The 24887-nt window shown below is 36.4% G+C and overlaps 1 protein-coding gene across 1 annotated transcript in view; it reads left to right on the top strand.

The window, feature by feature from the left end:
* The window catches only part of LOC122795737 (dedicator of cytokinesis protein 1-like), a 2411902-nt gene that overhangs the window by 2106107 nt on the left and 280908 nt on the right, over window positions 1-24887 (top strand). The window contains exons 14-17 of the mRNA XM_044064047.1: window positions 2788-2872; window positions 11557-11643; window positions 15957-16133; window positions 23710-23793. Coding sequence (XP_043919982.1) covers window positions 2788-2872; window positions 11557-11643; window positions 15957-16133; window positions 23710-23793 — 433 coding nt within the window. The remainder of the gene's footprint in view (window positions 1-2787; window positions 2873-11556; window positions 11644-15956; window positions 16134-23709; window positions 23794-24887) is intronic.

Genomic DNA, 24887 nt, shown 5'->3' with positions numbered 1-24887 from the left:
GGTGATGGATGGGGGAGCTAATTTAGGTATTTGTTTGGAAGTTGGTCAGCAGCTAAGCAGCAGGGTTTTAATTTACACAGGAGTTTTTATGTAGGAAGTTGGAATGGGAATAAAGGAAAAGGAGTTTGCATCATTAGAGGTAGGGGAGGGGACTGTGAGTGGTGGGATTATTTTGTTGTCTAGGAGAGAAGTGATAGAGTTGATGAAGTGGGAATTGGATTGTAAGGCTAAGGGCACAGAATAGTTAGCAGTGAGGGGGGCAGGGGTAGGGGTTTTACTAGGGTTAAGGAAGTGGTTGATATTCTGCCAGAATTTTTGTAGATTGTGCTGGTATTTTTGTTGGCAGGTGAGGAAATAGGTTCTTTTATCTTTAATGATTTTTTTCTTAACATGGTTTCTAAGTTGTTTGTAAAGGGTGAGATTGTTATTATTTTTGGTCATATGATATAGTGGCCAGGCCTTATCTCTTTGTTTCATTAGTTGTTTTGTTTCTTTAGAAAGCCATTGTAGCTGGGGGGGTATTTAATATTTCAAGGAATTTGTTATTGAAGTATTCTACAGCTAGGTTTTTTAATGGGGACCAATCATAGTTTTGTAGTAGTAAATTGAAGGTGTCAGAGGAGAAATATTTTTTGCTACGGATGTATTTGTATTAGATGCTGGTTTGGATATGTTTTATCTTCCTAATTAGAAATGTAGGAGCATGGTCACTTAGCATAACTGGTAAACAGCCTGCCTGGTACCTGTGGTTTGGTTTGTTGGTTAAAATCCAGCCTAGAAGTGATTTTTTATTGAAGTGCTTGTCAAAGTAGGTGGGGTAGTTAATAATTTGGGTGAAGTTGTATACGTTTATAAATGACATAGGGAAGTCAGAGGAGCAGGAGAACCAGTCTGGATTGAAATCACCTAGAATGATGATTTTTTTGGGATAGAGAAAATGATGACCAGGATAGGAAGGATTCTATGTTGTGCAGGTTGTTGCCTGGTGGTAGGTAGATGGCTGTGATGTTAATGGATTTGTGTGTATTAATTTGGAGGAGAGTGAGAAGGAGTTCAGCATGAGCGATGTCTGGTGGGGAACAGTTTAGTTTTTCTAGATTGCTTCTTTAAACAAAATTGCTACACCCCCACCATATTTGTTTATCCTGTCCTGTCTTATAATATTGTAACTATTTGTAGTTCATTTGGTTTCCTTCTACATTATCAGGTGGTTTTAAAATGAACTCATTACAGCCTTGTGACCTTTCTGGCATTGCTGCAGTTACCTCCTACTGATGCCTCTACGCATCAGTTATTGTTTGCTCATATTTGTATTAATAAATCCAAAGCTATGCTACAGACAAGGTATTAGATTATTTCATCTTAAAGCATACACAATGGTAAACAAAATGGTATTGATATTTTACCTCTGTCTAGTATGGATAAAGAAATATTGAATATTAGTTGTATAGCTATTTATATTGCAATAATTTCCATATTTTTCTAAATATCTCAACAATCAGGTGACACAGACAAAACTGCTTATCCTCATATGAAAGCTCACAGCAGCATGAAAAAATGATGCTGGTAACTTGTTTTGCTTGAATATTTACTGATATATTGTAAGCTGTTTGTACTACATTACATAATTCATATTTATGGTGGTTATTGTGGTTTAAAACACTAGTTTAAGACTGAGAATTGAATGAATTCCGCCATAGTAATTGTTACTTTGTGCTGAACAGTTTACAACTTAACAGTTTTCTTGTAACATTTATGGTTATATAGATATGAACATTTAACTATGAGGCAAAAGCTTCATATTTTAAAAAGGCTCATTCCACACCCCCTGGGAGTTTGAGTACAAACTCAAAAGAGCTCCATTTGAGAGAATGAGTTAAGCGTAATGATAACAAATATTTCTTTGATATTAAGACATATTAAGACATCAATAGATAGAGTTTTCCAGCTTTGGAATTTTGTAGGTATGTGGAAATATGGATGTGGTAACCTAGCTGCTGAATAGTCAGCTTGGAGTATGATTTGTTAAAAGGAGTTTTAAAATAGCAAGTGAGTATTATAAAGGTCTGGCTGTGCATTTGCCCTTTATTTCTATTTTAGGCTGCATTATTCGGTATCATTTCAGCTAGGTGCTTTTGCTGTCTTCATATTGATTAACAAATCTGTTCTGATCATGTTGGCTGCTTGTTTTTTCCCGGTCTTGTGCTCTCCACAGATACACCATCACAGGTGTTTGGATCCTTAAACAGTCTAATATAAAAATGACAATCACAATGCATTTTGGGCTAAAATGTAAAAACAAATGACACCTAAAATAGCAACTTGCCTAGAGGCTGTTTTGCTAAAGGTGAAAAAAAATGCATAAACTTTTTACATTTAATGTATATTTTAGGGAATAGTATGTATACTATGCATACCATTTGTATCAGGTATCCAAAATGGAAATATACAGTAAAGTTAATTGGTTATAATAATGTCAAATGACACACAATTCTCATAAATAATAAAGAACTACTGATTGAAATATGTACTTAGAACACTAGTACATTAGATGAATTTTTGAGCAGCACACAATATATTTATTACTAACAGAATGCTGTAAAATTTTGTAAATATAGACAACTTGTAACAATCCTAATTAACAGAGTGATGTCCTTACATAAAATAGCAGAGTGGGTTGTGTTTCTTATTTAATGAGTCCCACTGGATCAGATACAGCACCTTTGTATGTTTGTCAAGAATTAACAGAATGGTTTCTGAATAAATACACATTCTTTTTTTCTTCAGTTTCTACAAATCGAACAATGTGCAAAAGTTCAGCTACTCCAGACCTTTTAGCAAAGGACCAAAGGACCCAGAAAATGAATTTGCTGTAAGAATGATCTCTGTATTCATTTGCTTGGTGATAATATGAGTCAGAAGGATGTAAATATAATTTGTATTTTATTTTATTTATTTGACATTTGTTTACCTGGAAAGTCCAAATGGGTATGAGGCCATTTTCAGTAGAGGCCTGTGGAGAACAGCTCCACAGTACACATTAAACAGAATTTAAAAAAATTGAACAATGGTTACAAATATTAAGACAATAAAGTAGTACAATACATAAAATATAATAAAAGAAAAATAAGCAAAATACAAAGGCAAGCAATAAAGTTGACCATATATTATATACAAGGTAGAAGATAGTTCCAAATGTGAATGTTACATAATGATGCATGAAAAATATATAACAAAATAAGTAATAGATTGTAAAAGCCATATACTTTTTCTGACAGGAGAACTAGATAGGAAATGTCAGTCAAATTCTGGGATAAATAAAGATTAGTGTAAGAATATAATGAAAGGACATTAGAATGTCAAGTAATTAAGGTGAGGTGAGGCTCAAAAGTAGGTTAAACAGGAAGTGAAGCAGGCTATATCAAGAGAAAGCCTGTTAAAAGTGGGGAAGAAGGGAAGAGAAAACTACTAAGATGGCGGGGAGCAGGGCAGATCCAATTATTGGTTAGATGTTCGTTCGGCCTAGACTTGAAGGAATAGTACTGGGGTATAAGTCTGATTACTTCTGGAATGCTATTCCATGATTTGGCAACACAGTGAGAGTACAGACTAACCCTGTTAGATCTTTGAGGTTTGTAAATAGATAGCAGATACTTGTGACAGGAGCACAGGTCACAAGATGGAATATAGTGTTGAAGTAGTGATGATGTAGTTTGCGAAAATGAGGAGTTGTACAGTAATTTGTTAATGTTAGTTAATGAAAGGTGAGAATGTGGGGTAGTTTAAGCCAATTTAGGGACTTCAGAGCAGAGCAATGGTGAGAGTAGTGGGCCTGCCCTGTGGCAAAAGTAGCTACTTTATTATAACATTGATTAAGTTTTGCTTTGAATGAAAATTGGTTAGGATAGGTGAAACATATAGAAGGGAGGGTAAGACATAGGTGGTGGCAAAGGTTACTCTTGTGGAATTGGAGATGAATGTCTTAGCCCTATACATCATGCCCGATTTTTGATTATTTTTTTATGATGTTGCTGACATGCAGGTCAAACTTAAGACTGTTGTCCATAAACACCTAACAGTTTTATATATAAAACCACATTGATTAAAGTATTGTTCAGAGAATTAATAGCAAAGTTAGAGGCATCTGGAAAAAAATGTTTTGTTAAAAATAGTAGAAGTGCCGTTTTTTGGGGGTTAAGTAGTAAATGGTTGTTGGTGAGCCAAGACTCAAATGAATTGAATGTGCTTCTTATGTTAAACTCTGCAGATGAGAGAGTGTCCCGGCAGAGCAGATTAATGTAGAGTCATCAGCATATCGAATTAGGGTGGCTTGTTTGGTGGTAGTATTAAGATGGTTAATAAACATGTTGAAGAGAAGTAGACCTAGTATTGAGCCTTGGGGTACCCCCAGCACTAACAGGTAAGTAAGGAGAGAAGTTAGAGTGCCATTTAACAGATTGATATCTGTTAGTGAGATAACTGATGAACCATATTAAGGATGTTTTGGCTAAGCCCAGAAGATATAGCTGGCATAACAGTTGGCGCTGGGAGACAGTATCAAAGGCTTTGGCTAGATCTAAGAACAGAGAAGAGGCAAAATTTCCTGATTCAAGAGCTTTGTTGGCAGTCAGTAAAGGATAGTAGAGCAGTGATAGTGCTGTGAGCAAGTCTGAATCCATCTTGGGTGGGAGAGATAATATTATTGTCAAGTAGGTATTGAAGAAGTTGTTTATGGATATATTTTTCTAGAATTTTTGATAGTGGTGAAAGATTAGCAATTGGACTATAGTTAGGGATTTCCCTGGAGGTGCCATCTTTGTGGAGAGGAAGAATGAAGGAGGATCTAGTAATTATTGTTGAGACAGGGTAGGCAATTGAATCAGCAGACATTTTTAGAAATTCATTAGGAAGATTGTCTACAGAGGGGGAATATGGCTTGAGCTTGCACAGGAGAGCTTTGATAAAGGAAGTAGAAACCAGTTGAAGGAAAAATATGGAGTGACAGCTAATAGGAGGCTGAGAAAGGGTAGATGGAGATGAAGGGAATTTGTTAGTGATGGAAGCTTGCTATCAATTAAGTAAGAGTTAACTTGAGTTGCTATGTCAGGGGAGGTACTAACACAGGATGTTGGGGGGGGGGCTGATTTCCTGGGTTTAGAATTTTTTGATAGTGTACCAGAAGATTTCTGAACTGGATTTGTGCTGATCTTGTGGCTTTGCATACAATATAATATAAGACAGACTGCTGGACAGTATTATTAATTAAATACTGTTATAGCTAGTTCCACTTTGATATATAGAGAACTGCTAATCATAATATATATCTAAGAGTGGGTGTAACAAAATTATTATTTTAGAAATCAGACTTAGGCATACTGCTCATTTTTTATGCGCACCTATAAAGCATGAGATCTTTTTCCCATGTACATCTTGTCTAAAACAATAGTCATAGATCATAATTACAAGAATTATCTCAGTGAAGCCCATGTGACTGAGACCAGACCAATAAGCCTCTGATGATACATGTTTTAGACAATGGCAAAGCCCCTATTCAGACAGCTGCACCACTTGTTCCCAAGGTCATCAAAGAGTGAGGATATATTATAAATCCATCCATCAAAGCCTGGTCATTGTCATAGCCATAGTGAAATGTGCAACAAGACAAGTGCTCAAACAATAAACAAATACGTGAAACAGTATGTCACTACACTTTAACAGAAGGCAAAAATACCATACTCAAACACAGTTAAGTGGACAGTGGCACACCAAACATTTAATAGTACAAATGGTGAAAAAATAGTGGCACAACAAAAAGTAAATAGGCTGCTATCTAAAAGTCACCAAATGTAAAAAAAAAAATTCAGTCATGTGAAATATATTTTCAGATATTGGGACAAGTAAATACGATCAGAAAGCATTAGAAAATGAAGTCTGGGAATTCCTGTGAGTTTAGGCTGCACATGAGGGTAAAGAGCTATCGACAAAAGAAACAGGAGTCAAGGAAGCAACAAAGAAAGGCTTTGCACTGTTGGAACTAAACTGTGTTTTTTATGTGAAGTGGTAAAGGCTTCTAACTAAACTAAAGAAACTTGATTGTGACAAAAAAAGCAAAACAAATATGTAGAAGAACATGAAGGAAGAAGAAAAGATGGTCACTGTTTTAGTGTCACATAACATCTAAACATATTACTTTGAAGAAGTAGTCCAGACTTTATAAGTACAAGTAGACTATGCCATCCTGAAATGTGTGTGTCCGTCATGCATTAGTTGTGGGTTTTGTGGAGGGTGAAGGAACTGACCTTGGGGTCATTGCGGTCTGAGCTACAGCCAACTCCAGCATACATCTGGCTCTGACAGCTGACAAACTGAAAAAATGAGTAAATGATGCAGACTAAGTGAATAAAGAACAATAGTATCAAAGCAAGCATAAAACAAAACAAAAATGCACCGTCCAACACAGCTAAGAAATAAAATCACTGAAAATATATTAAATTAATGATGCAATGGTAAGTGCTTTAGTGCATAAAAAAACTGCACTTCATCAGACCATGGCACATACCATTTTATCATTATTTTAATAAAGTTTCAGTGATTTTATTTCTTAGCTGTGTTGGACTGTGTATTTTTGTTGTGTTTTACTAAATTGAAAATTTGTTGTCAATGATCTTGTTATCATTGGCGGATTTTCACACCAGCTTATTTGGAAACTAACTCTGATGTTCTTTTTGGATATCGTATAACACGCACTCTTTCAGACGGGATCAATCCTTCCCATTATGAGTATAACTTCTTACGTGAATTTGAAACTGATCTGTATAAATCAAGTGCAGGCTTATTTGGGTGTTTGACTCCTACATACTTAAAAATAGGGCTTGAATATAATGATAAAGTAAACAAGACATTAAGTAAAACAGCAGAAAATATGTAATCTTATTAATACATAACACTTGCTAAATAAATCATAATTATTAACTATGAAAATACAAACAAATTCATCCCGATTGTCAAATAATACAACAGCAGTCTCTACTGCAAAGTCAGACTTGAATGTAAATGTTGTTTTTCCAGTAAGTATCCACAGGAACATGCACTCACATTCACAACATCCACAGTCCCATAAATGGTTCTTCTACAAGGTCCAGTCATTAGTTTACTTTTATAAAAGGAATACATACTAATAAGTTGCCTCCTACAGAACACTTACATTTGTAAATCTCACCTCTGAATTTATCAAGCACCAAATACACTATGTACCAGTCAAACTGACCCCACTGATGAGCATTTATACATCTCCTACTAGTTCACAAAATATATTCATTATAGAAGGCTGTTGAGGCAAGAAGCAGCAAACCTGGAGTTGGTTACATTAATCAGAGGCAAGTGAAGATGGCAGTGCATTTGGGGGTCTCTGCCCTGAGCAAACTATTAGTAATTTTACCTTACTATAGGGATTCCGGATAAAACAGCCACTCAACAAAAAGCCTTCACAGTGAACTCAAACACCAAAATAGGTCATTGTTACATAGACAAATAATACTTTAAATGGTTTATATCAGCTGTTCTTCACTCTCACCATAGCTGCTGATTTCAGCTGTTTCCTAACTCCCACGGGAAGACTGTTCCATCCATCGTTTACTTATTTGTGTAAAACACATTTCAAAAGTAGCACCTTTCCACGCTCTCACAAACACCTGCCTGTATGCCTACTGTCTGTTTTATGGGTGCTGTATGTATAGACAGAATATTAGCCCTACCCTGGGACACTTTGACTGTTTATCCTTTCTTTAATTTTAAGAAGATAGTTCTTTACCTGCCTTTCTCATATACAGCATGATGTTCAGGTGAGCTTTTTCCAATAGTATTGCTATCATTTTGGAGACAAACGGTTGACAGTTTTGTGAAGACTCAGACCATTAACCAAATCTTACTTTGATTGGCTTTAATCTCCAAATATGTAACTTCTTTTCTACATTCGTTATACTATAGAGAACACTTATTCATTTTAGATATATGTCAATTTCATTCCATATTTCAAATTGATAATTTATGCTTTTATGTACTTGTGATGAGATAAAATGATAGAGAATTGAATGTAATCTCTTTCTATGTATAGAGACTGATTTATAGATACATACAGACATACATACTGTACAAAGAGAGATATAGATGTGTGTGTATATAGATAGATAGATTCTGTATTTCAAGAGACATTTTATCTGTTTTCTGCATCTGTAGTTTGAGAGATATATTACACACAATACATTTTCATTTTTAAAGAACAAAAATAACAATGCTGCATTACAGGATTCAGTATAAAAACAACTTCTATATACAGATGTAAATATATCTATAATATCAAATATCAAGTTTGGAGGCCCACTGATCGTTTTATCAAGACTCGTGCACTGTTGACCTCGTTCATACACAGCTCCATTCCAGAAATTCCTTTCTCAGTGCAGTATGTCAAGGCTTCTACTCATATTACACAAAGTAAAAATTTAGTCATAGTGGACCTTTAACAAATATTCAAGTTGTGTATGCAAAGAAATTATTCATTCTAATAAAACAGTGTCCTGGCTTTCTTAAATTTCATTTGATAAATGAAATTGAACAGTCAAGAAGCAGTCCTTGCAAACTATAGTTATCTCATGTTAGAAACACACTGCTGCTTTCACTTAGCACAGTTCTTCACATTCTATCTTTAATGTAATTTAATTTCAGATCTATTCTTTGTAGCGCACGGTGCTGACCTCTTAATGGACCTATTCTCATAAGAGACCTATGTAACATTTTAATTTTATTCTTTGATGATTAACGAAACTGAAAATTCATTTGGGGTAAAGGTGGCATATTTTGAGGAAATAAATACTATTATGAAATTTTGTAGGGAAAGCTAGCAGAGTAATGATTTCCTAGCAGGTTTCTAGAAGGTGGTAGAGGTGAGCTAGTGCCAGTCAAAACTATAGTCCTGTTTAAGGAGTATTCTATATTCTTGTAAGGAGGTAGCTGGATTTTATGGAAAGGGCTATAGGGGAATGATGATCCAGCAAATTATATTTCCATCACTCTTATCAATGCAATGACAACATTTTTGTCAAACTGACTGTGATAACATTGGAGGATATTATTCCCTGTTTGGTTAATGCGGCCCAGGTTGAGTTTGTTAAATGCAGAGGATTAGAAAACCAGTGATGCCCCTTATTAGAGTTTGTGAATGCAGTTAAGATGGATATAAGGGTCAAAGTGAATGTTGGACTTTTTTAATATTAAAAATGCCTTTGAAATAATAGCAGTGATGCTTTCAGGAGGCAGAGTTAGAACTAAGTTATCGGTTAGTGTTTTTCAGAGTTCTTAACCCTATATTAGGACACCCTATATGCTTCAGCTGTCACCTAATGGGGGCACTTTAAGAAAAGCTAAGGGATGCAAGGATATGGCATAGGGGTACCCTTCCTCTCGAATTAATTTTTTCTGTTCACTGAAGAACTATTGCAGAGGTATGAAAAAAATGGGTGAAAAAGAACTGGGGAGCAATTTTTGTTACTACTGCATGTGATGGACATCCTCCCAGAAATGTTGAAGGCATTCAAGAGGTTCACAAACAAAAAAAAAAAAGCAAACAGTGAATATGCTTCTACTGAAGAATGGTTGAGTGAAATGTATAGGTGCTGAGGTTCTTCATTCTAGCACAACTATGATAGAAACAACTGGCAAGTTTCATATGTTAAGATTGCTGCAGCACTGGATAAATGGATAAATGGGGAACACAGGATGATGGTGCTGTCTTAAATACTTTAGTTGGCTGGGTACATAGAAAGGAAGCCTTAAAAGAAAAGAGTAAATAAACTGTAAAACTAATGTCTCTTGCTAACTTGAGTGTCAAAAGTTGCTCAGGCTGATAGATGATTGAGCACCCAATTTTCAGACAATATATTGTATAAATAAACCTAGCTAACATACAAGGGGGTAATTTGTCCTAATACTCCCAAGATAGGTGGTATGCATAAAAATCGCTATGGAGAAGATCAGGAAGAGCATGAAGGAAGTACTGGAATGTGGCAAAATGGATGTTAAGTTTACCGTTGCTGTCAGAGGAGTCAGGAATAGGAGAGTGGTCTTAATCTGAAGGAGAAGGTATATTAGAAAGGGACTGTCTGATTAAGTAGAAAGAAGAAATGATTACTAGGAAGGAAGATGTCCAATAGATTAAAGAGGAAGGTGGAAAAACTCTGAAGTGATACTGAAACTGTACAGCATTTCTAAAGCCATAATAACTAAAATGTCAGAGGTTAAAATGTGCTAAGTGAAAGGGAGAAGAGGAGTGCTATACTAGTTTGGAGGGCAGGGTTGATGTGGGAGGATAAACCTGTACAATGGGAGGCACTGGAAAAAATGTGCCAGTAATGCAGTAGGAGTGATTTCCAATAACACTGACAAACTAAGTGCTTCCAGAAAATGAAGGAATGAAGGACAAAGGTATGAACTGGCTGGGGGAACAGGTGATCTGTAGGAGGAAATTTGGAGAATACATAGGTCTCTTATGAAAACAGGTCCATTAAGAGAATGTTGTTGTTGTTGTGTCTTTTGCCTTTTCCCGGTTAGGGGGCACCACAGCGGAACTCCGGTCTGCTAATGATTGGCAGTAGATTTTTACGTGCTGAGTTGCCAGCTCTGACGCACAACCTTCAATGAAGGTATGCCCATTCACACATGTCTCCACACAGAAGACGCTCTAGCTGAGAATCGAACAGGACAGCGTCTTACTGTGAGGTGACAACACTACCGCAGCACCACCACCGCAGATATATATATATATATATATATATATATATATATATATATATATATATATATAAATATTAGATAGATGTTACCTTATGCTACTTAAGCTGGTGGAACAGAAGTGGATGGAAGATGCCACACGTTGACAGTGTGGTGAAGAAAAAACAGTAGAGGTACATATGTGGAGAGGTTATAATGAAGTCTAAGGTTTATAGAATGAGACTAAGGTCTTTTTGGACGTGTCTATGGGAAACTTCCAGCAGAAAAATTGGATTTCCTTATTTGTGTGGATCAGATATCCGTACAAACAGAAAGTGAAGGTGGGAAGACAAAGTACAAAATCCCTGCATGGCGAAGGTGTTTACAAAAGATGCAGAAAGCTAAAAGAATTACCTAGGTACAGTAAAAGTACACATGGCCTGCACCTAATCAGTGTGCAAAAATGGAGTGGGACTTAAAGGTAAAGATCTGGAGAGAGACTTGTTAGAAGCTACAAAGGAGGCTAGAGAGGGAGTTATAAAGAGAAGGTAGGTAGCATGAGTGGTGGACTAAAAGAGTGCATGAAGAGTCATGGGAGTCAGATTATGGCACCAGTTGGAAAGAGGGAGTAGTAAACATGAGGGAAATCTGGTTAAGATAGCATTTTTGTTGGTTAACCTCAAGGTAATGCACATTTTCATATAACTTATTGGGCAAGACAGTAACAAAAAAGTAGCTAAAAGACATATTATAATTTAAGGAGATGATGACAGTTGTACTTGCTATCTTTTCCAGACCATGTGGATCGACAGAACTACCTTCTGCACAGCCTATACATTGCCATACATCCATCGGTGGTTCGAAGTTATCAGTATAGTAACGGTAAGTCTAACTTAAAGACTACAAAGAATTAATATTTTGTTTAAAAGAACATCCACAGAAATGGATATGCCCAACATAAGGCACTATAACAACTGTATAATGTAATACAACGTCCTCAGACATACAACAGAAGGCCGTCAGCTGGACTGTTCATGGCTAATCATCCTTACAACAAGATGTACACCAATGAAAATATTATACTTGTTGGTAAGAGTCCATAAGGTCCACTTGTGGATATTTTCTAATTAAAATAATTTACATTAAGTTTTGATTTATTAATATCCTTCTCTCTTTTGACACTTAGAGGTTCATGTTTGTGCAAACTGTACCCTTTGCTGCAGAAGGATATTGCTTTTGTAAGCACCATTTATAATTAAGAAATGGGAAATGTCTGTAGCATTCCTAGCCTTTCTTCTGTCCTGTTAAAACATATAGCACAGTGGACAATGTCAGATGATTTTGGTTTTGACCCAAATGAAATACACATGTCTGTTAGTTCCTTATGTCAGCCAGTCTCTATACATCAAACACTGTGAAATATCCTATGATTCCCTTGAGGGAAAAGACATCAGTTTTGCTTAACTTGTTCATAGGTGAATACTAGGAAATCACTCTACAGACCATTACAAGCCTAGACTAAAAGTTAATGTTAAATGCACTTGTGCACTCTTTGTGTCCCCAGTTTATGCAAGTAGGCTGTATTATGCGTTTAAAAATGTTGTGTGACATGAGTATATTTTGTGTATTATCCCTGATGTTAAACATCCCCTGAGCATTAGAGAATCTTATCCATACCTGGTAGGTACTTGTCCTCCTGATGACCCAGAAAGATATAAGATATTGAGGGGGACTGTGTTTTATTTCCGTTAGATTGTGTCTAGAGGTTCTTGTCTGTTTTTTTCCCAGTTCTGCAGATTATTTAGTAGCCATAGGCTGCAGCCTTTCAACTAGTGCAGCACCATTTCTGTGCTTAGAAGCAAAAAGCAAAACAGCAAAAAAAAAAAATTGTCATGAAACCTGAACAAACTTTTGTAAAAAAATATTGTTTTCCATCTACCTTTTGTATTTTATTCGGTCTGCAGGCCACCTGGTACTAGTAGCACAGGTTAAAGATTGCTCTACCGTATCTGTTCGAGCTCCTTGTTTATTTTATTTTCCTACCCAGACCAATGAAGTTTTCTGTATTTTATGCTTTAGTCCAGACCACGCCTAGAGTGGTTACATGCCCCATGATAACAAAATAGCAAAAATAGCCCGTAGTATGCTCCATGCTAACCATTACTAAACAAAGGTGTGTAGCTTCCAGTGCAGAGCACAAATCATTCCACTGGATGTATGTTAATAAACTGTACCATAACAGTGAAGACAGCACATGTAAAACCTATACAGAAATAGGAGTGTAACTGGTGAATCAGCTGTCCACCGTATTTGAAGGTCTAAGGGTAATAATAAATCAAAACATGCTCCCTTATGAAGACAGAGACAACTGAATAATATAAACCAGTTTTAAATGAGGGGCAAGTACAAATAAGTGGAACAGATATTGTAGTTACAGCTGTGATACAGTCACTGACATTGGTCAGAAAACTGGATCTCATTTTGTATAATGTCCTGAGTTCAGTGCCATGTAAGAAAATAGCTGTAAAAGTAAGCCCCACAAACTGTTTTTCTATGTATGCTTGTAATATAGCAACATATAAATTGTACATACTGTTCCTCTGTCTAATTTCAGCACAATTTAAGCATCCATGAAGTTGTTTCCTGCTGTCTTGCCCTCGTTTGAACCACTGTTTACCTCCATTACAAGGCTATTAGCAATATACCTGCATGACATAATGAAAGCTGACACTCTGTACCTCCACAAACTGTATATCTAATGTTCTTAACAAAAAACTGACATAAGAACATTACTTCCTTCCACACATTATTCTACTATAACCACATTACATGCTCTGCAGATTAACAGTGTTTATTCATTGATTTGTCAACTGCTTTGCAGAGACAAGCCGGGTTATTACAGGGTTACAATATAACAGTGCAGGTTTAATTTGACAAGTACACGATATTATCTATATTTGCATATAGTTCTGCATACATTACAATGCCTAGTTTCACACAATATTCTACAATAATAGGTAACTCTAATCATACTGAGAAAGCTTTATAAATTCCATCTGGGGATGGTGCAGTTATTCTGTTAGAAGTCAAGACAGCTTATGCAAAAGAACTGTAAAAGACCTACAAACAGGAAAACCTCATGTTGACATACCAAAACGAGAAATTAAGGCTTATCTTTTTCAGAGGACACAAAGAACTTCAGATTCAGTACTGCCTCTGATCAGATGTTCGAAGCTACTATTGCTGTACTTGTCACCAGAAACCATCCTTGCAAATCTCTTTATTTTTAGGAAAAATGTTATGCATATACTTTGAACTATAACAATCCTCATGGATTTTTCATTATCAATGGAACATTTTAAATTACAAATAACACTTACCTCATGAGGCACCATCAGTCCAGACTGCATGTCTCCTGTGGACTTTACCACAAAAATATCTTAGTACTTTGAAATTGATTCTAAAGCAAGTCTAGGCCTTTATCATGAAATCATGGATTCAAACAACTTTTTCCTACAGCATATTCATTGATTCCCCCCCCCCCCTCGAGTTTTTATAATCAAAATTAAGCACAAATATTGAATATCATAAGATCTTATGCACTAACTCAGGGTTGCCTGAAATACATCTCAAGTGCATCTTGGCTGGTTGTTTTCTTTCATTTCACCACGGTATATATCTTTGTTGTTGCTTTTTTAGTTCATGCACGTAATATTAAATATTCAAGCACCATTTAATACTGTACAATATTCAACAAACTTAATGGTCAGTAAGAATTTCAGGAAAATCATTAATTCTGTAAATGTATCACATTAATCTTTAAAACAACATTTAACATTGTATGACATTTACCTAATTAACTTATCAGTAACAATTTTAAGTAAAATCAATAGTTCCATAAAAGTTTGCAGTTTATTTTTACGTGGTCTCTTACTGATGTCTAAAAAGTATCATCTTACTCCTGCTGGCACTGGAAATGATAGTCATAAATGTACATGGGAAATTATTGCTATGTTTCTGAGGCACATAAAAAGCAGAGCAGTTTGACAAATATGACACTCTACATTAAAGCAGGATTATCTGCCTTTTTTCAGGATCATGGCTGCAAAGGATCTAGTAGGGCCTTTTTACTAGTATACCTCATAGATTACTACTAGGCTAACTGTCCTTGTAGGCCATTTTAAGTCAAACCAATCACACCATGTGAGAATCAATCCCTGCATCTTGCGTCTGTAAGGTAAACAACTTAAACATTATCCCAGCATCCCTTCCCAAACAAATTGATCAATATATAATCTACTATAGCAGTATAAGACATTTTTACAGACACATAAATAAAGTCATTCCCATAGCACAGAAATGTATTCCAGCTGGCTAGGTTCCAAGTTCCAGCTGAAACAGTTATTCAGTTGTGCTTCAGGGATGCTAAACTGTATATAGGACATTATACAGGCTAAATGTAAAATCTGACCTGTTGGTGTGAATCCCTTATATATTCAGCTTAAGTTATTCATAAGTTAAAAGTAGTTTGAGAAATGCCCCAAGCCAAAGGCAAGTATACCAATATAATAACTGCAGTGAAGTCCTGAGAAGGAATGGAGAATGTCCACAAGTACGCCAAGCCATGGTTAGATCACTTGGCACCCTGGCCAGCCCCCTAACTGGCGTGCCCCCCTTCAGCCAAACGCTGAGGACCAAATTAAAATAAATAAATAAAAACATTTAAAAAAGACCCCCTCCAAAGTTGATGACCAGTAAACATTTGAGGTAGAAGCAGAGATCAGAAACTAACAAGTGTGTGAATGTTACAGTTGTGCTGGACATCGCATGTGCACTATGCATATAGATATGTTGAAGAAAATACAGAATATAGTGTCCAGAGTGATTGTGTTGTCTAACCCATCTTGGTGGCACAGACTAAGTGAGTCAGCCATCTGTATTCTTCTCACTGATTATCTAAGTTTTGAACTGCAAAAATATACTTTCTTTGAAGAGATATGTTACAGAATTTTAAATTAAGTGGTAACTCATTAAGTAGTATAATAAAGAGCAAAAGTTTATTCAGTAAGCAGGTTTCTGAATGAGAGGCAAGCTGAACTGTAATGCTCTTTGTTGCTGTTTAAGAATTGCACAAGTTGAATCCCAAGCTATTCTGCATTTCAGTGCCTCATCTCTGCTCTTTTTTCTACTGACAGACCACTATAAGCCCACTGGAGAATGCTATTGAAACAATGCAGGCCACCAATGATAAAATTTTGGCCTCAGTCAATCAGCATCACAATGATCCAAACTTGTCAATCAACCCACTATCTATGCTGCTGAATGGAATTGTTGATCCTGCGGTGATGGGAGGCTTTGCCAAGTATGAAAAGGTTAGTTTACTACACTTTTTTGTGATATGCCTTTTAAGTCTATATTTTAAAATCAGTAATTTAAACCAAAATGCTAAGTGCTATATAAACAATATGCATAGGCTCCATAAAATGATATTAGTCTCCTTTGGAGGTATCCCTTTTGTAGTGGATCGCAGCTGTCTCACTTTCCAGACATATTTGATTTGCATGTTAACCATTATACCAAGGATAAATAAATCCTAACAGATTAAGTGGTTTAGAAACAATTTTACACAGGTCCTGTCAGGTACTTGGTGAGCCCTCATTCTAATATTGTGAGAACAAACTACAAAAGTGCTGTTTTGAGTATTTAAGAGAAGGACTGCTATAATCATGGTAAGAGTACTTCAAACATCTGTTATGTCATATAAGTTACTATCTAAACAGTGCTTAAGTAGTTGATGTCTGGTTTTACGTATGAAGGATGATACATTAGCATAATAAACTTCCAGGTGTGCTTCATGGTTGGCCATCAAATGCATGTGAGAGTGTTTTTTTTTTTTTTTTTTTTTTTTTTGAGGGTGTTGGTGCACTTTGTTATAAAACACATCTAACAATATTATATGGAAGGCATTGAGTTCACAAAGTCACACTGTGTATGCTATCAGGTTAGATAAGGTAGATGTACTTTGAATATAACTGCTCAGCTGATATAATTCCCATGGTATACCTTTGCGCAGACATGAAAAGCTAGAAAGTAAAAGGTTACAGAGAAGTTAGGTTAAGAAGAGGTGAAAAATGCTAACGAAGACATCTTCTTCTCACAGGTAAAAGAGTGAGCAATCATCTGTGAATGACAACATTTGTAGATGAATACAGGGTGGAAAACACAGGTGCTGCAGGGGTCTGGGTACTGTCTACCTTATGCTGCAACAATAGTCCGTTGCTCCATATAAAGCAATGTGATATCCTGTGCTTTGGGAAGAATACTGTGATGACTGATTACAGAGGTGTAGCTAGCATTGTGCGAAGTGGGGAGCCATCCCGAGTGCAGTCAGGAGACGCCAGTTGGTCAGTAGTGCAGTAGCAATATAGTTTTCATACCAAACTGCTTTTACTGTCAACACTGAAGTGCATTAGTGCTTCCTGTGTGGTATAAGTAATAGCAGGCTGCTTACTAAAAATTCAAACATACCCACACCATCTTCTGGAAAGGCTCGGGCTTACAACTGAATTAAATTATTCTGCAGTGCTATAACCTTTTGAACCCCTTTCTGGTTCCCATGCATCGGAGAGATATATTTTACCACATGATCTTTAATGTTTCTTCTAGACCTGCTTTCCATCACTCATACACAATCTTTCTAGCTCAATGCTGGTCTTAAAATGTTTGTCTTTTTTCTTAATTAGCAATGCTCTTCAGTCTTTCTCTTTTTCTATCCAGTTATCTGATATACATTTGAAATTATAATGTTTCTATATGTAACTAAATTGTACTGAATTTACAATGTTTTCTTTATTTAGCCAAAATGTAATCTTTTTGGAACTTTTTTCCATGGGTGTCCACTGAAAGGAGGCATTTTTTTATTTTTATTTATTTTATTTTGCCCAGTCTGATGATCACAATCAACAAATGCCAATAAATAAATAATACAACTCTGACTGATTATAACACTGATTCATGTGTACTCAAAACTGCTGTTAGGATCCCAGGTATATTTACAAATAATTTAGTTTGGGACAAAATGTATCTTCAGTCATCTGGAGGGCATTCATGCTAACTCGACTAATACTAACCTGAATATTATAATGGTCCCTAGAAATAACTGTGTCACTCTGTACAATAATGATTAGGCCAGTTTTAGAGTAAGGTAAGTGTTAACTTGCTATCATAATACTTTGTACAACCACAGGAAGTTCAAATGTTTTTCATAAAGTAGTAGGGCTGCCAAACTTTAAGCTACAGGCAGGCTAATAGAGCTCTCACTGTACAATCTGTTGTATGTTCCTGAGGCAATATCTCTGTTGTCAGCAAGGCTTTCTGGGGCCTCCTCCTTTTGAAACATTGCCTAGAACATACAATGTATGAGGTTAAGCAAAAATCAAGTAACTTGCTAAGAAAACAGAATATGAACAATGGCAAAAGTGGGATCACCTTGTGAGTCACCATCAAGTTGGACTATGGAATAAACTGCCATTAAATCAAACAGTGCACTGCAGTAGCACAGGCACCACCTACACACACCCACACATAGACACACACACACACACACACACACACACACACACACACACACACACACACACACACACACACACACACACCATGGCTCTGTAAAGGTGGCAGTCACCATTTACCTGCTAGAGTAAAAATTAATGCGGTAGAATGATTCTTTCAGTTGCTGCAGCAAGTTAATCAGAAGCCACTGACATTTCCAGGGTAAAGCACATGGCTAATTAGCATCAGTAACTCCTCCCTCCAGTCTGCCACATTAGCATGTGGCTTGCCCAGCAATATTGTTTTCCATTAAAGGACTCCACAAGGAGAAAACCATAGCTGTAGAGCAGTCTCTGAATCACAAAGGCTTACCATGATGTGGAAACCTTCTGAGATAAAGCTGTCACACTGTAGTAAGCTTTTCTGCATACTAAGAATGGTATTATGGCAACCACGTCCCTACATTACTGGATTACATGGTGAATAGTCAAACCTGTGAATCAATTTGATAATAATAAACATGTAGATGCTTAAATGACAAAGAAGTCAGTATATTTTTTTTCTAAATTTTACACCCATATATAATTAAGTTCTTATCAGATATACTGCTCTATAAGATGAATTCACCAATATTGTTTACTTTGTTCACACTCACTGGCCTTGTTATGCAGAATGTAACATATGATGTTATGTGATCTATCTGATATTTCTGTGTTGTTCTCTAGTCATGTCCAATAACATAAACCCAGTAAACCTCCTTCTGCTGATGAACCAGTGACTTGAGTTTGGCCTAGGTACTGAAGAGACCAATTGTAGAAGATGGGAGTGAGCATATGAGGCAGGCTAACCCATCTAGAGGGTGGAGATTAGCAAGTCCTGCTTTTAAAATATTACCTGGCATACAGAATTTGCTGCTACTCCAATACATGAGGAAAGTCTGGTTTTTGCCTGCCAAGAAGTGTTCAGAGATTCTAGCTTAACTGTGCCTTGGGTATACACAATCATGACTCCACAGATCGCTCAGAATAGCAGGGACTGCACTATGCCTGCATCAGAAGACACAGTAAGCGCAGCATGCAGCAATCTGCTACCTCTGCAAGGTTGTGAGCTCCTTAGTGCTCTCCTGCTATCCTGCTGAGTTATGGCTAGTGGAGGGCAGAGTAATGGGTGATTTAACAAAAAGACATTTATTTAGTTATTTATTTAGTTAGTTATTGACATTTCATTACTGCAGTGCTGGTGCTGCGGTAGCATTGTCGCCTCACAGTAAGACATTATCCTGTTCGATTCTCAGCTAAAGCGTCTTCTGTGTGGAGACATGCGTGAATGGGCATACCTTTGTTGAAGGTTGTGCATCAGGGCTGTCAACTCGGTACATAAAAATCTACTGCCAATCATTAGCGGACCGGAGTTCCACTGTGGCGACCCCTAACCGGGAAAAGCTGAAAGATGCAACATTGACATTTGATTACCAGGAAAGTCCGACTGGGTAGGAGCCCATTTTCAGCGTAGGCCTAGGTAAGAAAAGCTCCAAAGGATTACAAAATATTTTAATAACAATAATTCTACAATCAGTAACAGAATGCAGTTTCAAACATTGTATCAGATGTCTTATTACATTCCATAGTTTCTACATTATTCACAAGTTTCTCGGCATGCTTAATATGCACATTAGAACTAATATCACCATTACAGAATTTAGTAATGTGGCACCATTTTCCATATTTAAAACAAAGTATATATGCAGTGGCCCCTTTTGTTTTAACAAGTGACTTTTCTATCATCCTAAGCAACTCTATATAAATTTTCATTGCATAAGATTCTCTCTACAAGAGTAACAAAACCTTCAGAATCTTTCAACTCCAATACACCTACTTTTAAATTACAGCTGATAATGCCTGTACCAATATCTCAAGTCATTGTTTCTTATTATTATAACTCTCTTGATCTAACCATAGACATATATTTTAATGCATAAAACTGAAACTTTACTATTCTGCTGTTATAGAAAGTCCATTCATGGATTTGTCCATCTTTGTCTCTGCTGTGACCTCATCTCAAACAAGCAAACATTTCCTGGCTTTTTTAGTTCTTTTAGTGTGCTCTTTCCACATCTACATGAAGAGGAATCCTTGTTAATTGTGCCATGAACATTAGAACAATTTTGGCTTGGTCCCAACCCTCCTGGCTAGTGATCTGCTCAGTTTCTAAAATGTAAGCCTCCAAGTCCTCCTTCCTGGTTAGCGGACTCAGTGGAGGCACCGAGTTGAGGAGACAACACTATCCCCTGCACCACTGTGTCACACATATACATATATATATATATATATATATATATATATATATATATATATATACACACATATATATATATATATATACTACATTTTATTTAAATTCATAGAGAGTGAGAGAGAGATAGTAGTGTGGCATGGTGGTTCTCACTAAAGGAAAGAGTATGAGTGAACAAAACTGTGTAAAAAGTTATTTAAATAATGTTTATAGCAGTATTATAAATAGTTATTTATAAATAGAGTTTTGTGGAGTTTCTTGTTTCCCATGGTTATTCCTATGACCCCTCTTAATTCACTGAGTAATCTGAACCAGACTAGCCCCTCCCCCAGACTTCCCCAATCCATGTTCAGGGCTGGTGAGGCAATTATCGTATCTTTGGCAGCAGTATGATGCTGGCTCAGGGGTGTTTTCTTCCTAAGGATGCACACACTGTGCACACTCTATCTCAGGGAAAGCTATTCAGTGCATTATTCTGGCACAATGCTCAATGCTCTAGATGTGACTCAGCCACAGCCCTGCCCCCCCAAAAATAATGCACCCACATGATGAAAGGGGACTTAGTTTCCAGAGCAGTGGCTCTGGGAGGGTGAATCAAATCACAGTAAAGGAAGACTTGAAGAAGAATCTGGAAATTGTTGCTGTTAAGTAGTCCAAAGACAGTTGATGAGAGAGACTATTTCCAAGAAGTCTAATATTGTTACAGGTGCTTCCTGTTCAGTTAGCTAAAGTAAAATATTTTTTTATTGGCAGGACTTTTATTTTATTTTCATATGTATATAACAAACTGCATTAAAGACTGGTTGCCTCAGCTGCTTTAGTCTTCCAATATATATATATATATATATATATATATATAAAAATATGGGTCTACTTTAGATGAACGAAATGCCATTTACCCGAAACCTATTTCACTGAGATGAGAAGACTGACAGCACCACAAAACCAATGTCCAAGAACACAGACTATTCACTACAGGCAAGTAAGCACTCGGCCACCCTGTTGAACTTTGCCCCTTACCCCCATGGTAGTACGATCTCAGAATTGGTATATTTAGTTAGGAAGGTATGAGGGGTGCAGCCCCCCACATGGATGGGTTTGGTTTTCTTCCATTTACTTGTTTGTTTCGGATGGCCAAGTGGTTACTTACTTGGAGTGAATAGTCAGTGTTCCGGGACATCGGTGTTGTGATGTTGTCAGTCTTTTCTTCTCTGTGAAATGGGTTTCGGGTAAGTGGTATTTTGTTCATCTAAAGTAGACCCATATATATATATGTGTGTGTGTGTGTGTGTGTGTGTGTGTGTGTGTGTGTGTGTGTGTGTGTGTGTGTGTGTGTGTGTGTGTGTGTGTGTGTGTGTATATGTGTGTGTATGTATATATATATATATTTATCTATCTATATATATATATATATATATATATATATATATATATATATATATATATATATATATATATATATATATATATATATATATATATTTATATATATATATATATATATACTGTATAACACTAACAAGCCTAAATTGGTTAGAACTAACATTTACACAGCTTCTTACCACTTATAAAATTATCCAGCATCCCTCTTCTTGTCTGCCACTAAATGCCATTCTTCACCATTATGTTCACACTCAGTCATTATGATCCCCCTGTCCACAAACCTATCAAATCTGCTGGACATGGTGTGTACCATGTTGCTAAGACCTTGAACTCCTTACCTATATCCATCAGGCCAGTACACTACCTCCAGTCCTTTGAAAAACATTCTAAAAGACTTCCTAGCCAAAATCTTGCCCTGTTCTTTCTCAACCCCTGGGTAAACCATATCCCTAAATATGAACAAGTACTTATTTATACCTTTTAACTCCTTACTCTCCCTTCTTTATTCACTTCTTAAATTCAATTGATTTCCCTCCCCTGTCTCTATCTAATTATGCCATAACCCTGTTTTTTCCTCTCACGTCTCATTGCAGTTCCTGTTTGTATTATAATAGTTTAACTTTAATGTCTCTAAACTGGCTAAACTTTCTATAAATATCAAATAATTTTCATATAATTTGTATCTACCTCTAACCAATATTTTCAGATTAAATCGAATTTGGTATAATTATTTAAACTGTAGATGTTTTTGTATTATTTTTGAAGCTTGCAAATTGTTTTTGGAATACTTTGGAACTTTCCTTTCCTGTCCTGTGCTTAAAATGGGCACCTACCCAGACCCAGTTGAACATTCCAGGTAAACAAATGACAATTAATAAATATGTATAAAATGATAGATAGACAAATGGATATATAAAACTTCTGCTAGCTGATACATGCATTAATAAATCTCAAAATACCCAAAGAGGAAGTGAACAAATTGGCTAATGTCAAAATGGAAACTGTCGAACAGTACAAGTCTCAGAGAAGAGTCCATTAAACAATTAAACTTCAGAAAAATATTGCAAATGTAATATTTGTTTGGAGCATGATTGATGGACTCCCCCCTCTTAAACATTCTAAATCTGATGTCACCCTACCTCAGGCAAAGTGGCAGATAGCAAACACTGTCCTATTCTTTCAAGTGAAGCAATGCTGGGTGTGAATAATTAATTGGAGTTGTATGGGACATAACCTCTTGAATCTGGTGATACAGGGGGCAGCAGCTTTTTCTGCTGTGCTTTTAAAAAGTCGTGGTGTCACAGTAGTTAATTTGAGCTCAATATTTATTTATTGCATTTACTTGTTTGTTTTTTTGTTTGTTTGGTTGCTTGTTTGATGTCTGTCTGTTTTTATATTTATTTGTATTTGATAACCTGGGAGAAGTACTCTCCCACATAGATGCTGAAGTCACTGTAGTTTGGTAATGTTTTTGGAGGGGATAAAATGTTTCAGGTAGCTTTCACTTCAGCATGTTATTTTCAACACAATATAATTTATTCAGTTTTCCTTCTCTCAGGTAAACCTGTCACTGGTGCTCAATAAACACTTACAACCAGCCTAGCAAACCAATCTTTTTCTAGTTGCTTTTTCTCTTAACTTGCATCCTGTATTTGGCTCTTTGAATAAATATAAATAAAAGGATATAGGTGCATGTACTAACTTCTGCCTCTGTAATTTTAGGCATTTTTTACAGAGAAATATATGGCAGAACATCCAGAAGACTTTGTGAAGATCGAAGTACTAAAGGACCTAATTGCTTGGCAGGTAAGGGTAATCAGAAACACAAAGTGCTCCTGTTCTTTATCAGCATAAAAAAATCACAAGGTTTCCAAACTGTTGTTCACCGGACCTTCAAATACAAAAAAGGTGCATTTCTGAAAGGTATAGATTAGGAGTCAACAGACAGATGAAAGAAAACAAAAACTTGGCAATGATTAGATTTCCAGAATGGAGAAGAGAAGAAATGAAGTGGCAGTTAATAAAAAGCTACAACTGTTGGTCATTTAGTGGCAGAGAGTAACAATATACTGCAAGATGAGTACTATGCAGATTCATTCGTGTGTGTGTGTGTGTGTGTGTGTGTGTGTGTGTGTGTGTGTGTGTGTGTGTGTGTGTGTGTGTGTGTGTGTGTATGTGTGTGTGTGTGTGTGTGTGTGTGTGTGTGTGTGTGTGTGTGTGTGTGTGTGTGTGTGTGTGCGTGTGTGCGTGTGTGTGTGTGTTTGTGTGGGACAGAGACAGCATTTGCATGTTTGTGCGTATGTATGTGTGACAGAGAAAGTTGTATTACTAGCATCAGAAATTTTTATCACTTTGTTTGTAATAGTATGGAGAAATGAGAAAAGATCAATCACTTTCTTGCTACAAAGGGAAAAAATGCATTTAAGTATAGCAAAGTAGTGGCATGTTTAATTTTATATTAAAACAATCTAGCTAATAGGTAGATACAATATCAGAATATGATGTAAGAGGGGATTTTATCAAATAAAAATAGGGCTGTCTGATGCCATGTATTGTGTCAGCTTATGCTTACATGTAACTAATGAAACAGAGAAAAATCCATGTTTAGGTACATAGGTTCAGAGAAAAATATCACGCTAACAACCACAAGGACCTTTATAAGCATAGCCATACAATCCAACACAGCTGTGTCCCTGTGTATCATGGGTGTTTATTAGGAGGGGTATGCTACTTAGAAAGATTCTAGAGGACATGTGGAGGAGGGGCTAGCTAAGGCATTACTGTCTGCTTCCATCTATCATAGAGATTATGGCCAGACCCAATGTGAATTTCTGATTTCCCATACATTGGTCAAGGTTGCACTTCAATAGGATTAGGGACGGACTCTGTTTCTCATGGAT

This window comes from Protopterus annectens, chromosome 2.part2 (genome assembly GCF_019279795.1).
Source record: "Protopterus annectens isolate FY-2018-M chromosome 2.part2, PAN1.0, whole genome shotgun sequence".
Lineage (NCBI taxonomy): Eukaryota > Metazoa > Chordata > Ceratodontiformes > Protopteridae > Protopterus > Protopterus annectens.
This window is presented reverse-complemented; position numbering and strand designations above follow the sequence as displayed.